Genomic DNA, 17,360 nt, shown 5'->3' with positions numbered 1-17,360 from the left:
TGTTTTCTGTTATTGTGACTTACCGAATTTTCTGACAGATACTAACAGAATTTCTCATAGTTAGTAAAAGGATTTTCCTTTACTTGTTCTGACTTGTAAATAATACATACCCATCTACCTGGTTACAGTGACTACACCATAAGTGGACACTTCAATCAAGAAAGGCCTATCAGAGTCTTCCTCTAGACTAACCTATGGTCTGAGGGGAAAAAAAAATTCTTTCTTTCCATTAAAAGCTAGGGCTGCTGGCAGCCATTTTGCTTGTTCCTTAAGAAGAGGCCATCTGTTGAATGGAGACCACTGGATTCAAAGATGGAGAGACATTATCTGAGCTCCCAGATCCAGCTCAACCTAAGCCCTAACCAGACTTGCCAATTATTACACACATTAACTTGGTTTTTTTGCTTAAGGTTACTGAAATCATATTTCCAACACCTGCATCCAAGAGTCCTATATACTACAACGAGGGTAAACACACAAATAATTATTTTAGTAACACATACCAATAATTCTTTTAGAGTTGAAAAAAATGCTGTTCCATAATGTTGACCCACATAATTCACACAAATGTTAACCCATATGATTCAAGTTACATTTGTCATTCTCCAACTGCCTACCATTTCCTTTCATAATGCCCACACTACAACTACACTGAATTGCTTGTTCTTTCCTACACACTCTTCACATTTTTCTATTTATGTGATTTTAGCCTACCGTTCTCTTACATTAATATTCTTCCCTCTCAATCTCTAACTGTATTTCCTCTGAAACACTACAGTATTTTTATTTGTATGTCCCTTAGTAGTTCTGACCTTGCATTACAGTTATGCATGTGCATGTCTTATCTACCTAATTGAACTGAAATGTCAGTGAGATCAGGGCCCCTATTTGATTTGTATATATCCCCACAGGTCAGTCTGTCCCCAAAATCCGTATTACTTCTATAAAACCTAGGCTATTTCACAATTGTCAATATCTCAGTAGCTAGGTACCAGTAGCAATATAGCAATATACTTAATTATCCTGGGTACTATAAAGGCCATTATTAATATAAGTGAGAAGACTGGACAGGGTACAAATTACATTTAGGTAGGCATATATAGAACAGAACAAGTCCCAACTTTGTCTAATTTAAGAAATAAGTTTTACTTAGAGATACTGAGGTCTTACACATTTTTGCTTAGTCACAAGTCAAGCCTATTTTAGGCCTTGGTCCTTCTCTGTTAACTCTCAGGCATATCTATAATAAGAATTCCTAACTCCTCCTACCTACCCACCCATCCACCATTATTTTTCCAGGAGATATCCCTGAAGAGAAAGGCCACTCCTAGCAGTATTCTGACTCTAAACCACACCCTCTATCTAGATTCAAAGTGTATATAGTTAATGCCTTCAGCTTCCCTAACTCTCCTATAATCTATTTCTCCCTAACTTATTCTTACCCCTTTGACTCTTATGCCTTGCCTTTCTTCTTTCCCTTAGTTCTACCCAACTAGTGGCTTATCTTTTATGTCTCATCATCACACAGAAACACAGACCTCAGAAAGACTACACAGACAGGAAAGCACAGTCAATAATAATAGCAGCCACCGTTTATTGCATACCTATTACATGCTAGTCACAATGCCTGGTACTTCACAAAGTGTCTGTGATTCTCATGGCAATCCTCATACTAATTTTACAAACGAGGAACCTGATCCTGAAAGAGGTAACTAGTCAAATATTAGCCAGTTAGGAAATATTACAGCTGAGCTGCCTAGTTCTAAAACCAGCATTTCTTCTACTTTATCATAGTGCCAAAAACAAAATAATGACTCTATTTTCCCAGCTTCCACCCCTGTCCCACAACCCAGTAATCTACTGTCCACATAGTAGCAGCCAGAGTGGAGTGATCCTTTGCTTAAATATTAATTCTTTGCTCAAGTCCCTCCAGTGGTTCCTCCCTTGCTCAAGGAAAAGCCAAAGCCCTTATTGTGGCCTAAGAACCCTGTGATCTGTCCATCTGCACTCCTCCCGTTACCTCTCTGGTTTCACTGTTTATCTCTCCTTTACTTACTCTAATCCAGCCACATTCAACCTGTTCACACCTCAGGGTTTTTGCATTTATTGTTCCTTCTACCTGTAGCACTCTCCCCACCTCACGATCTTCTTAGCTTATTCCCTCACTTACTCTAGGTCCCTGTTCAAATGTCATCTTCTCAAGGAGACCTTCCCTGATCACCTATTTTATATTGCTACCTCCTGAGACCTCAGTATTCCCTATTCCCCTCTCCCTTTGCTTTACTTTTTTCTCTAAAGTACTTATCACCACTTGAAATACTGTATATTTACTGTTTTCTTGTCTGCCTCCCACTACTAGAAAATAAGCTCCATGAGAACAGGGGCTTATATTCTGTTAATTGTATATTCTGCTCACTGTATCTGTTATATAGTAGGTATACAATAAATATGTATTGAATGAGTAAATGGGGGCTTTTATTCTCCCTAGGTGTTTAACACAATTGGCCTTAGATACATTTTCCAGAAAGTAAATGCAAAGGCAATGTGCATTTGTTCTAGTCTAGATCAACGTAGTCAATCTTCTCCCCTCAAACATTACCTTTAAAGAGCATTCCCTCGGCCGGGTGTGGTGGCTTATGCCTGTAATCTCAGCACTTAGGGAGGCCAAGGTGGGCAGATCATGAGGTCAGGAGATCCAGACCATCCTGGCTAACACGGTGAAATCCTGTCTCTACTAAAAATACAAAAAATTAGCCGAGTGTGGTGGCGGGCGCCTGTAGTCCCAGCTACTCGGGAGGCTGACGCAGGAGAATGGTGTGAACCTGGGAGGCAGAGCTTGCCGGAGTCGAGATCGTACCACTGCACTCCAGCCTGGGCAACAGAGTGAGACTTCATCCCAAATAAAAAACAAAAGCATTCCCTCTAATTTTTCGTAGTTCTGAATAGACAACGTCATTGAGCAAACAACTGAGTAGACTGAGCCAACTTAACCAGTGTGTAGTATCATAATCAAAACTTATAGCAAAGTTAGTCAGACATATATTTAATGATATGCATAATTGTTACTGTGCTGCACGGTAAGTAGGCATAAATAGTAGACACCTTATGTAAATGATTCTAATTGCTATTTCTTTTACACAGCCAAACCAAGCACGTCTAGGATCCGCTTCAGGGGAAGACAGGAAGGAGTGAAAAGCTAGATACTTAATACTGGGAGGTTAAGCCCTCTCTTATTCCGCCCCTTAGGCATTGGGCTAATGGTCTCCCCAACTTGGCTTATGTGTCTTCAAGAAAAGTAACTTGCCTGGCATGTTGGCCTAGGCCTATAATCCCAGCACTCTGGGAGGCCAATGCAGGAGAATCACTTGAGCCCAGGAGTTCAAGACCAGCCTAAGCAGCATAAAAAGACTCCATCTCTACAAAAAACAAAAAATTAGCCAGGCGTGATGGCATGCACCTGTGGTCCCAGCTACTTGGGAGGCTGAGGCAGAAGGATCACTTGAGCCTGGGAGGTTGAGGCTGCAGGGAGCCATGATTCCACCACTGCACTCCAGCCTGGGCTACAGAGTAAGATCCTGTCTCAAAAAAAAAAAAAAAAAAAATGGAAAATTACTCCTTTCCTTTCACAGTAAAAAAAGGCTTCCTTTTACAAAAGATTTAAAAACTAGGTTGGGAGCCTGGCCTCTGTCTCCAGTCATATAAAGCTAAGAGGAACCAGCACAATCACTAACTTCTGTCTCTGGCAAGGAAGACGGGGCAGGCAAGCTGGTGGGGAAATCAAGTAAAGAGATCAAACGTACTGAGTACCTATTGTACACCACGTACACTAGCAGGTGCTCTGCATAATTCCTCTACTTCCCCAACCCACCTACATCCCCAAGCTCTGTTCCCAGGAAAGTAGGGGAACATGCAGAGTGTAGAATGGTTCCAGTGAGGGCACCCTGCTCCCTCTCATAGGGCCTGAAAAATCAACAGAGAGCTCTCTTAGGAAGATTAAGATGTTTAGTGGCCATTTCCCTTGCTTCTTATCTTATCTAAACCCACAGGAGGGGAAAGGGCCCTCTACCTTGCTATGGGTTTATCCAGACCTAACCAACCTGCAAAGCTAAGGCTAAGCCCACTCTTTCTGGGATCTCATCCTTATTCACTGCAGCTCTCCTCTCTCCCATTGTCAGGGACATTTACTTGGGTACACAATTATTCACTTGTGTCATCTTGTAATTAATTTCTTGGGGAAACGCTTATTTCACCATTGATAATGCAAGCTCCTTGAAGACAGATATCTTAAAACTTCTTTAGTAAGCTTCAGAAGACCTAGCACCATAAAAGAAAAAAAAAAAAAAAGTGCAATGCCAGGCAAGGTGGCTCACGCCTGTAATCCCAACACTTTAGGACACCAAAGCGGGATGCCTGCTTGAGCCCAGGAGTTCAAGACCAGCCTGGGCAACATGGTGAGATCCCGTCTCTACAAAAGAAGATATAAAAAACTAGCCAGGTGGGGTGGTGTGTGCCCATAGTCCCAGCTACTCATGAGAATGAGGTTGGAGAATCACTGGAGCCCAGGAGGCAGAGGTTGCAATGAGCTGTAATCGTACCACTGTAATCCAGCCTGGGTGACAGAGTGAGACCCCATCTCAAAAAAAAAAAAAAAAAAAAGCTCCAAAATATCTGGATTAATTAAAGGTAAATATGAAGTAATAGGTGATAGAAAAGAAGAAAACTTCTGGCTCTAGGTAGACACGTTGGCATTGAAAAGAAGGATGTAGTACAGTCATGTGCCACAAAAAGACATTTCAGCCAACAACGGACCATCTATACGATGGGGGTGCCATAAAATTATAATACCATATTTTTACTATACCTTTTCTGTGTTTAGATGTGTTTAGATACACAAATACCATTGTGTTACAAGTGACTACAGTGTTTGGTATGGTAACACACTGTACAGGTTTGTAGCCCAAGATCAATAGGCTATACCTTATAGCCTAGGTGTGTAGTAGACTACACCATCAAGGTTTGTGTAAGTACACTCACTCTATGATGTTTGCACAACAAAATCACTTAATGACACATTTCTCAGAACACGTCCCCATCACTGAGCAACACATGACTATATTCTAGATTTGTCTTCTAAACTAGTTTTTATAACAAATTTCCCTATGAAAAAGAAAGTGTGACTGTCATTCAGGATATAGGAGACATCTTCACATGGAGGTCTGGGGTAGTCGCATCAAAGCTATAAAGACATATGATGCCGAGAATATACAGCTTTCTATTGTATCAAAAAACACATTTACATCTATCATGTCTGAAAGTCTGCGATATCCAGAATGTAAATCCAATTGAACAGCATTAGACAGGGTCACTGATCCTAGACCCAGCAGAACAAGGAGAACCTGAAATGTCCTCCCTGAATGGATGATGATGATGATAAGACTCAGTCTACTTTGCCCACCTAAATGGCCTGGTTCTAGTGGCATAAGTCTGAAAATTGGTTTGAGAAAATTCAGGAACAAGCCTGAATCAATTTCAACCACAAGGATTTGGGGATGTGAGTTTGAGTTCTCTCACCACACTCCAGTAAGGAAGAATAGGCTTAACGGCAATTATCTTGTAATTAAAAGATATCTGACAGTCATAAATGCCAAAGCTTCCTATTTTAGCACCAACTAGTGGAATTCAGTATGGGAGATGTCAGTAGAAGCTATCCTATACTACTTCTTACCTGATCATTCTGACCTGAAGGAGGTCATCTATTCCTAGAGCTCAATGGGGCATTCAGTTTCTCAAACTCATTTATTTCTGGACCTTGATATTGTGTTCAATAAGTCATTGACTCAGATACCCAATACCAGCTGTGTAAGTGCTTTGTAAGACAGACAAGATAGTCTCTTTCCTTCGAAATGCTCAGCCCCAGAATTCTTTTAGTCACTGGAATGCTCAGCTAAACAAAAAAAATCAGACCAAAGAGTTTTGTCAAATTAAAACTGCATCTAGATTGTAGTCCTTCAGTGCTCTCCCACTAAAAGTGGTTGATAGCCAGATTTAGGTCCTCAACTTTCATTGTTTTCAGGGACTACAATGCTATGCATAGAGACCCTTAAAAAAAAAAATCTCTGACACAGTAATTTCACTACTGGGAATAGTAACAACAGCTAATAGTTCTTACGTATTTATTTACTATGTGCTTGGTACTGTGTTAAGTACTTTCCTTAAAATATCTCATTTAACCTCACAAAAACTGAACAAGGTAATTATTATTATTTCACAGATGCATAAAGGGAAGCTTGGAAATTAGCACAGGGTCACACACTAGTAAGTCAGTAACAGAGGTGGGACTCAAGCTCAAACTGACTGGCCCTCCAGAGCCTACGTTACTGTCACCCTATATGGGAACATATCCCTAGGAAATAATCCCAAAATACAGTGACAATTTTAGGCTAAGAGGCTCAGTACCGTGTGATTATAACACAGTAACTTGAAGCATTTCAAATATGTAATAATTAAGTAAATGACAGCAATCCAGGTTACCAAATATTATGTAGGCATTAAAAATATTTTTATAAATAACTTTGTGACATGATGAAATATTTATGCTATTAAATAGAAAAAGCAGAATATAAAATTTTACATACAGTCAAACCTCAACTATGTCAAAAATTTATCTGCACATGGAAAGAGCTAAATTTACTGCTAAATAAAAAAGACAAGTTGCAGAATAATATATAGAGAGAGCTATATATAGCATGGTCCCATTTATGTAAATAGTGCCTAATTTTAAGTATTCAATAAATGTAAGCCATTATTATTACAATGAACATGTACTACTTTATAATCAGAAAAATCAACAAATTTATTAAATTAAGTGTTTATGTACTTCCTTATTTAATAACTAAAAAGTATATTACTTCAAGAAAAGTAAATAACACGTGCCTTGCCTCTCTGGTAATCTTAATTTAAAAAACACTTCACAATTATACAATGTCACACTTAAATACACCTAAGTTACAGGAATCAAGTAGCACTGAGAAGAACACTGCAACACTTCCAATTACCTAGGTTTACATTCAGCATGTTAGACCACAGAGAGCTGTGCTGACGTGACTATATTTAGAGTTTAAAATCATAAACAGGCCAAATCAGAGGTGGTATTTCAAGGGCTGTGATTAACAAGATTTTCTTGATCAATGTCTTGTGCTGTCTGAAAACTAGGGATTTTGGTACAGACTTTTTTTTTTTTTTTTTGAGATGAAGTTTCACTCTTGTTGCCCAGGCTGGAGTGCAATGGCACGATCTCAGCTCATTGCAACCTCTGCCTCCCAGGTTCAAGCAATTCTCCTGACTCAGCCTCCTGAGTAGCTGGGATTACAGGAGCCCAGCACCACGCCTGGTTAATTTTTTGTATTTTTAGTAGAAACAGGGGTTCACCATGTTGGCCAGGCTGGTCTCGAACTCCCGACCTCAGGTGACCCACCTGCCTCAGCCTCCCAAAGTGTTGGGATTACAGGCATGAACCACCGCGCCTGGCCTTTGCTACACTCTTAAAGAGATAAACCAACAGCTCCTCGGTAACTCAGCAGAGATATGATATGTAGGACATGAATGTAAATTAGTGATACTTTTCAGCTGCTGACTCTAGGTAGAATTTCTATTAAACTACAAAAGAGGAAAAAAACCTACAAGGGGTTTATTTTGAATGAAAAATGGGCAACTCTAGAACTTAGTTCCTCAAGTTCCACAGGAATCTCAATATTTGAATACATAAGTTGAAATGCAAGGTCCACTGCACTGCACTGATTTTTAGCCTACCTGTGTAAAAGAATAAGTTAATATGTTAGAAGATGGGCCAGGTGCAGGCTGGGCGCAGTAGCTCACACCTGTAATCCCAACACTTTGGGAGGCCGAGGCGGGCAGATCACGAGGTCAGGAGATGGAGACCATCATGGCTAATACAGTGAAACCCCATCTCTACTAAAAAAAAAAAAATAACAAAAATTAGCTGGGCATGGTGGCAGGCACCTGTAGTCCCAGCTACTCGGGAGGCTGAGGCAGGAGAATGGTGTGAACCCAGGAGGCAGAGCTTACAGTGAGCCAAGATCGCACCACTGCACTCCAGCCTGGGCGACAGAGCAAGACTCCATCTCAGAAAAAAAAAAAAAAAAAAAGGTTGGGCCAGGTGCAGTGGGTCACACCTGTAATCCCAGCACTTTGGGAGGCCAAGGCAGGAGGATCACTTGCGGTCACGAGTTCAAGAGCAGCCTGGCCAACATGGCGAAACCCTGTCTCTACTGAAAAAAAGTACAAAAAAAATTAGCCAGGCATGGTGGCGCAAGCCTGTAGTCCCAGCTACTTGGGAGGCTAAGGCAAGAGAATCGTTTGAACCTGGGAGGCGGAGGTTGCAGAAAGCCAAGATTGTGCCACTGCAATCCAGCATGGGCAACAGAGAGAGACTCTGGCTCAAAAAACAAACAAACGGAACAAACAAACAAAAACATTAAAAAATGAAAGACTTTTCCCTTCCAGTTCTCCTGAGGTATGTGTAACAAGACAAAATACCTGCTAAAAGTAATGATGAACATAAAAGTACTAGAAAAATAACTAGATAGAAAAAACCCAAGACCAATAACAACTTCAACTTTGAAGAACAGCTATCTGTTTTTTCCCTGCATTGTAATGTATAGGATTATAAAACCACCACACAAAAAAGTAAGAGTTTGGCTGTCCTGGTGGGTCTTTACCTGTATCTTCCCCCATCAGACCATTGCAGTACATGGCATGTCGTTCAATCTTTGTGGGTGGAAAGCGTTGGTCACATAGCGGGCAGGATACCTGGTTACTGGATGAGAAGGTAGAAATAGCTATTTCCTTCTCAGCATCAACCTGAAGAACATGACAAAGAGCAATTATAACAGCTTTAGTTCATATCATTCCCTACAACGAACTGCAAGAGACTCCACCCCATATTTCACTTACTTTGAAAGAGACAACAACAGCTTATCAAATTCAGGAGTAAAGATTGAGAGATACTACTGATAGAGTTAATACTTATTCAGTGCCTTATACTGCCAACTATGTATTAAACACTCTACATGTATTACTCGTTTATATGTAAGTTTATATATTACTCGTTTATATATAGGTATACTTACACTGACAACTATGTATTTAAACACTCTATATGTATTACTCAATCGTACAAAGTTATTAGCATACTCCTTTTTTACACGTGAGAAAAGTACTTGTATAAAACAGTAAAGCAATTTGCAAAGTCACAACAAGTAAGTGGGAGTGTTGAGATTCAAACGAAGGACTAGTATCTGCCTCAAAAACTTGAGGGCACTGATCTCTACCACATTGTAAGGCACAATCCTCACTGCATCAGTGTGCTGTGCCTGCTGGGTTTCACATTTTGCATATCAACAGCACCTTAAGGACACATTTTCAATTTCACAAAAGGACTGTTATTACTGTAAGTGACTTTAAGACATAAGGAGTTGGAAAACAAAAGAGCTCTAAGCCAAAAACAGCACAACTAGGATTTAAGTTAAGAACATAAGTCTGTACTTAGACCCATAAGACCTAAGACCTGTGTTTTATTTGTGACTTTCTGGATTGAAAAGAAGAAACTAAGATCTACATACTTAAGAAGCACCAAAGAATTCATTAGTTAAAATAATCAATTCTGCCAAAGCCACTCTTAAACCTATCTCTTATTCCTCTCTGTTTTGTAGTCATCATTTCTCCTACAGTTGCTGGTATCTCTTAAAGGCAGTTTTATTTTACCTACACAGGTTGATCAGAGCCAAGAACTCTGCAGTGATTAATTCAACAATGTGTGTGAGCACTGCAGCACTACTGCCTAACACTTGCTTCAAAGGACAGCATGTCATATCCAATCAATGTGAAAACGTCCTGCATAGCTACTGCTTACCTTTAAAGCAAGGGACACCCGGGCTGTCATTACACCTTACTACATGACAAAAACAAATAAAATATCTTCTGATACAAGAACAAAACACGACCAAAACTTCAATGCATAGAAAATTTGACTTCTGAGTCAACTGGATCTTTTGGGGTAAGGGGTTGGGGCTATCTCTAAAACCTCATGCTTATGAGTGTGATCCGGCAGAGATGAAAACAGGCCATCTAAATACCAAGTCAAACTGCCAGAAAATGTCCTGTTTTCAACACCACCTGCCTTTCATTAAAAGACATACTCTAAAGGCGTAAAACCTAAAAGATGAGAAAGGGACTAACAGTGGTTGAGTTCTTACACTATGCAGGCTCCACCAGTCATTTTCCATAACCATCCCTCCCAACAAGCCACTGGACAGAAGTATCACTAGCTCTACTATTACAGAAGGGGAAACTGAGGCTTGGAAAAGCAAAGTAACCTGCTGGTCACAAAGTTACTAAGTGAACAAACCCAGGCCCACTTGGCATCAAAACCTTCGGTAATTCCCTTCTATCATATTGTGGCAGAAATAAAAAGCCTCCCTTCCATTCTACTTTGTTTCTGGAAGCGGATCCTGCAAGGAATTAAGAAACTATCAGGTTCTATTTATTATTCTTCTCTCCAAGGTGGGGAAAGTCAAGTGGGTCTGGAAGTTCTAGGTGCTATGTTTTCCAAATTTAATCACTAAGCTTCTCACAAATCCAGGTTCCTCTGTTCATAAATCTTAAAAGGAAAAGTTGTAAAGCTTGAAAAATTGCAAAGCTGGCCAGGCACGGTGGCTCACACCAGTAATCCCAGCACTTTGGAGGCCACGGCATGTAGGGAGACCCCCTGAAACTATTGCTATGGAATAAAAGATGAAATGCTCCTGATTATTATAAGTACAAAATTGCATGCAGGATTGTGTAAAGACAATGCCAGGTTGGACTGCCAGAACGAGCCAACAGCACGTGATGTGCGTCCCCCTGCAGACAGCCTATGAATGGACGTGCAGTCAGGGAGGTTTCACATCACCAAGATTCCTATCCCAGCAAAGCAGATGTTCATAGCTCTGGGAATGGAATGCGACCCTTGTGGAGAGCCTATAAACGGATGCATGGCGGGGGCGTCTGTCCATATGGATAAGATAGGGCTATAAACGCCCTCATCTTGCCAAAGCTCTTCTAGTCCTCTTTAGGGTTAAGGCATACTCCCTTCTGAGAATTTCTGGTCTAACCGGTTGTCTAGCTTCACCTCCTGTTTCCATGGATTGTTTGTAACCAGCTTTTGTTGCAATTGTTACTGCTGATTAATATCTTGCTAACCATAGGTTATGGAAAGATTGTGTTTCTGTTTTAAGGCTCTGTTAGAAATTACTGAGGCACATACTATATTGCAAATTCTTATCTCTGTATACTATACTTCTACATAGAAATGTACTGTACTTCTACATACAAATGTTATGTTAAAGAATTACTTCATCCCCATGTGACCATCTCACCTCATAATCAAATGACCCTAAATCTCTCACTAACCTACCCCTGCCCTCACTAAACTTAATAATAAATGCTGGTATACCCAGTGCATTGTTGGCACCGTGGGACCAGAAGGCGGTGATCCTCCTGGACCCAGCTTTCACTATCTTGTGTGTGTCTATTATTTCTCGACCTGCCGATCCGCCTAGGAACAAAGAGAGAGCCCCGTTGCATTGTGGGCTGCTGGCCAGATCCTGCAATATCTGGTGCCCAATGTGGCCTCCTTTGTTCCTTGGCTCAGTGCACTCCGAGTGTGGTTCGTGACGACTAGTCTTCAGTCTCGACGGTAAGGTCTCCGGGTACGCTGTTTCCGACTCTCCCCCCTTTTCGGGTTTGTCGACCGGTAATATTCCAGGGTTATCATGGGACAATCGCAGTTTAAACACCAGTCTTGTCTTTTATTAAACTTCTTCTTAAACAGGGTGGAATCAAGGCTGATTCCAATAACCTTATTCTCTTATTTCAGACTATTGAAAAACATTGTCCTTGGTTCCCTGACAAAAGTTCTATAGACCTGTTAGACTGGGATAGAGTTGGTGCCACTTTCCACCAACTCATGAGAGATGGTGTTTTACTTCCTATTTCTATTTGGACTGACTGGGCTCTTATTCGTGTTGCTTTACTTCCTTTTCGTTCTGGTGATCCTCTTTAACTGCCAGAAGTTAACGCGGATGGTGAACCGCCCCCTTTACCTCGGGTAGCTGACCCCCCTACTAGTCCTCTTTCTGATGATAAAAAAGAATTCGATCTCTCCTTGTTTTCTCCCCAAGAGGAGGAACATGGTGATGATCCCCTCCCTCCACCTCCTATCTTGAAACCTGTATATGTTAACTCTTCTTCTACTAAGCCATTGCCCCCTCTGCCAGAGGAGGACGTGTAGCATTCATCTGAATGGCCTGTTTCTCCTTTTGGACCTCTCCCCTCTTATAAGCCCACTGTTTCTTTTGACACTCCGGGACCCCTTCTTTCAGAGGTTTGGAATCCTGCTTCTCCCTAGTCTACATCCCGGTGCCCTCACTCTCTTTCTCTCTTTTCCTCTGCCCCTTCACAATAGATGTGAGTCACCTGTTTAGGTAGAGTAGTGGCCGCTGTCCAAACACAGTTGGAGGCTTTAATTAAAATTGTTAATGATTTACTACAAGCAAACACTATTGAGCCCTCCTTGTCTCCATGGAACTCGCCTGTGTTCGTTGTACAAAAAAGTCAGGAAAATGGAGAATGGTAACAGACTTAAGAGCTGTTAATGCAGTTATTAAACCTATGAGGGCATTACAACCCGGTATGCCCTCCCCCCTCCATGATTCCTAAGGAATGGCCTTTAATTATCATTGACCTTAAAGACTGCTTTTTTCATATTCCTTTAGACAAGACAGACTGTGAAAAATTTGCTTTCACTATACCTTCCATTAACAATTCAGCTCCCGCAGCTAGATATCAATGGAAAGTTTTACCTCAAAGAATGATTAACAGTCCTACTATTTCTCAGTTGTTTGTCGGTACTGTGTTACAACCTATCCGACAGACTTTTAAAAATAATTACATTCTTCATTATATGGATGATATACTGATTGTTGCCCCCACTAAAGATGAATTAATTCAATGTTTTACCTCTTTAAAATTAGCTGTTGCCAATGCAGGACTCCACATTGCTCCTGATAAAATTCAACAAGCCACTCCTGTTCTGTACTTAGGAATGCAGCTAGAAGCTCGCTCCATTAAGCCCCAAAAGGTCCAACTTCGTACTGACAATTTAAACACCTTAAATGATTTTCAAAAATTACTGGGTGACATCAATTATCTCAGACCAACCCTAGGCATCCCTACTTATGCATTATCTCATCTATTTCCCACTTCATCAGGAGACACAGATTTAAACAGTCCTCACTCTCTATCTGAGCCAGCAAAACAAGAGTTGTCATTTGTAAAACAAAGAGTGAGAGAGGCACAAGTCTCTCGTATTGACCCAAATTTGCCTTTACAATTTTTAGTTTTTCCTTCCATCCACTCTCCTACGGGACTTATAGTACAAAATGATTCTCTAGTTGAATGGGTATTTCTTCCTAATTCAGCCTCTAAAACTTTCAATATATCTTGATCAAATAGCCACTTTAATTGGGTTAGGACGTCAACATATCATTAAAATTTCTGGCTTTGATCCAAACATTATTGTGATCCCTTTGTCAAAAAATGAAGTTAAAAATGCCTTTTCTACATCTTTGTGCTGGCAGACTAAATCTGGCTGACTTTATTGGCACTATTGATAATCATCTGCCTAAATCAAAATTCTTTCAATTTCTAAGAAATACTTTCTGGATTCTACCAAAACTTACTCATTCATCACCACTAGAGACAGCCGTTACCATTTTTACTGACGGATCCAGTAATGGAAAGGCAGGGTATGTAGGACCAAAAGATAAAGTCAATTCTACTCCACACATTTCTGCTCAAAAAGCTGAGTTGTTTGCTGTTATCTCTGCATTACAGGATTTTGATCAGCCTTGTAATATTGTTTCTGACTCAGCATATGTAGTCCATGCCACTAAGGCAATAGAAACAGCTACCATCAAAAATATTGCTGACACTAATCTGTTTTCCTTGTTCTCTTTGTTACAGAAAACTGTCAGAAACCGAAACCACCCTTTTTTCATCACTCACATTCGTTCTCATACAAACTTGCCTAGACCTTTAGCCAGTGGTAATCATAAAGTTGATACTCTAGTTTCTCTAGCCATTACAGATGCAGAACAATTTCATCAACTCACTCATACTAATGCCTCATGTCTTAAACATAAATATTCTCTCAGTTGGAAACAAGCTAAACAAATTGTACAACACTGTTCTCAATGTCAGGTTCTTGTCTTACCCACACAATCTCCCGGAGTTAATCCCCGAGGCCTTTCTCCTAATGTTATCTGGCAAATGGATGTTACTCATGTTCCTCCTTTTGGAAAATTAGCTTATGTACACGTCACAGTTGACACTTTTTCCAATTTCATCTGGGCTACCTGTCAAACCGGAGAAGCCACGTCTCAAGTTAAAAAACATATGTTTTCATGTTTTGCGGTTATGGGAATTCCTAGTGAGCTCAAAACAGACGATGGTCCAGCCTATTGTAGTAAAGCTTTTAAAAATTTTCTTGATCAGTGGCATATTAAACATATTACTGGTATTCCTTATAACCCACAAGGCCAAGCTACTGTTAAAAAAAAAGCAACAGAACTTTAAAAATTACAATTACTTAAACAAAAGAGGGGGATAAGGAGTTGTCTATCCCTCACATACAACTAAACTTGGCATTGCTCACGTTAAATTTTCTTAATATTCCTAAATCTAGTTCTGTTACTGCTGCCGAAAAACATTTCTCTGGTAACTGTCCTACGGTAAACCAAGGAAGAGAAGTATGGTGGAAAGGTGTTCAATCTAATATATGGTCAAAAGGTTCTGTTTTAACATGGGGAAGAGATTATGCTTGTGTCTCCCCAGGTGAACATCAATCTCCTGTTTGGATTCCTGCTAGACACCTAAAATTATGTGCTGAAAATACATGCAACAACGAGACAGAGAAATTTGCTGAAAAAGCGCCACAGCAAGAAACAACACATCCAATCATCAAAAAGAAGAAAATGACCATGCTAACTCCTTTACAACAGACAATCCAGTCAGACATCCTGAACAACTTGTCTCCAGTGATCCAGATCCGGCTCAACCTCTGCCTCCTCCTGATAACACTGATGCTTCCACCCTCTGTCACTCCACAGACTGTTAAAAACTATACATATTGGGCCCATATTCCTTTTCCTCCTCTTATTCGAGCCATGACATGGATGGACGCTCCTATCGAGGTCTATGTTAATGACAGTATTTGGATGCCTGGTTCTGTAGATGATCACTGTCCTGCCCAACCTTCAAGAGAAGGAACCCCTTTCAGTATCACTTTAGGTTTTAGGTATCCACCTTTGTGCCTGGGACCCACTAATGGATGTCTCTCATTAGATATTCAAACTTGGGCTGTTACACTACCGTCTGGTCACTCTATCCCTCCTTTAGGACACTTGGTATCAGGGCTCTCATTAAAACCTCTAAGGCAAATCAAAACAGAAATCACTGATTATATTCATACATCCCAACATAAGCCTTTAGGACCTGCGTGTCCTCTCAACTTGTCTTCAAATGCTGACAAATTAATATGGAAATATTGTGTTAGCTCAGAAGGAACTGTGTTATTTAATTCTTCTCACTGCACCATTGTTGACTGGGCTCCCAAAGGTCATATTACTAATGATTGCTCCAAGGTCACAGAGATTGTCAACATTTTCTCTATAATATTACTTATCAAAAAAGTAGTGACAACCCTCCCCTATTATATCGTAGATTTAACTCCTTTTTTCCTCCTAAGTGGAAAGGTGCAAGGGTTGCCCCTCCAAAGTCAAGGCTCATTGTTCCCCACCTAGGACCTGAACATTCAGAATTATGGAGATTAACAATAGCTAAGACTGGTATGAGAGCTTGGGCTGGAGAAAGTGTTATTAGTAAATCCACCTTGTCACCTCAAAATATGTATACTATCTATATGGAGTCCAACAAAACTATACCACTTAAAAGTTGTGTTAAACCACCATATATGTTATTAGTAGGAAAGATGCATATTAGTTCAAAAACTAACATAATGACCTGTGTTAATTGTTACTTGTATACTTGTATTGACTCATCCTTTAATCAATATCATAGTATTTTAATAGTCAGAGCCAGAGAAGGTATTTGGCTCCCCGTAGCCTTACATAGGCCTTGGGAATCTTCCCCCTCTATCCATGTTATTAACAATATTCTACAGAAAATTCTTAAAAGGAGTAAATGATTTATTTTTACATTAATTGTAATAATAATGGGCTTGATTGCTGTTACTGCGACTGCTGCTGCTGCTGGAATTGCATTACATCAATCTATTCAAACTGTTCATTTTGTGGATAAATGGCAAAAAAAATTCTACTCGGATGTGGAATTCTCAGGTATTGATCAAAAATTGGCTAATCAAATTAATGATCTAAGACAAACTGTTACATGGATGGGAGATAAAATTATGAGTTTAGGACACAGATTACAAATGCAACGTGATTGGAATACTTCTGATTTTTGTATAACTCCGTTTCAATATAATGAATCTGTTCACAATTGGGAATCAGTAAAATGCCATTTACAAGGAAGTGAAGATAATTTAAGTTTAGACATAAGCAAGCTAAAAGAACAGATTTTTGAGGTCTCTCAAGCACACTTAACTGCTTTACCTGGTGCTGAAGTTTTAGATGGTATCTCTGAGGGATTATCTAATCTCAACCCCATTCAATGGGTAAAATCTTTGGGAGGGTCCACTATCATTAATTTTGTTCTGTGTATAATTTGTGCTACTGTTTTATTGTTCATGTGTAAAATTGGAAAAAATATTCTTCAATCCAATCATGATCAGTGCCAAGCTATGATTGCTATGGTTCATTTAAATCAGAGAAAAGGGGGAGATGTAGGGAGACCCCCTGAAACTATTGCTATGGAATAAAAGATGAAATGCTCCTGATTATTGCATGCAGGATTGTGTAAAGACAATGCCAGGTTGGACTGCCAGAACAAGCCAACAGCACGTGATGTGCTTCACCCTGCAGACAGCCTATGAATGGACGTGCAGTCAGGGAGGTTTCACATCACCAAGGTTCCTATCCCAGAAAAGCAGATGTTCATAGCTCTGGGAATGGAATGCGACCCTTGTGGAGAGCCTATAAACGGATGCATGGGGGGGGGGGGGGCGGCATCTGTCCATATGGATAAGATAGGGCTATAAACGCCCTCATCTTGCCAAAGCTCTTCTAGTCCTCTTTAGGGTTAAGGCATACTCCCTTCTGAGA

General features: G+C 40.2%; 1 protein-coding gene across 5 annotated transcripts in view; it reads right to left on the bottom strand.

The window, feature by feature from the left end:
* The window catches only part of UIMC1 (ubiquitin interaction motif containing 1), a 109,338-nt gene that overhangs the window by 29,669 nt on the left and 62,309 nt on the right, over positions 1–17,360 (bottom strand). For all 5 annotated transcript variants that reach the window (XM_032158737.2, XM_032158736.2, XM_058440180.1 and 2 more), the window contains one exon: positions 8,739–8,880. In XM_032158737.2, the coding sequence (XP_032014628.1) occupies positions 8,739–8,880 (142 nt within the window). The remainder of the gene's footprint in view (positions 1–8,738; positions 8,881–17,360) is intronic.

The sequence above is a fragment of the Hylobates moloch genome, unplaced genomic scaffold (genome assembly GCF_009828535.3).
Source record: "Hylobates moloch isolate HMO894 unplaced genomic scaffold, HMol_V3 SCAFFOLD_6, whole genome shotgun sequence".
Lineage (NCBI taxonomy): Eukaryota > Metazoa > Chordata > Mammalia > Primates > Hylobatidae > Hylobates > Hylobates moloch.
This window is presented reverse-complemented; position numbering and strand designations above follow the sequence as displayed.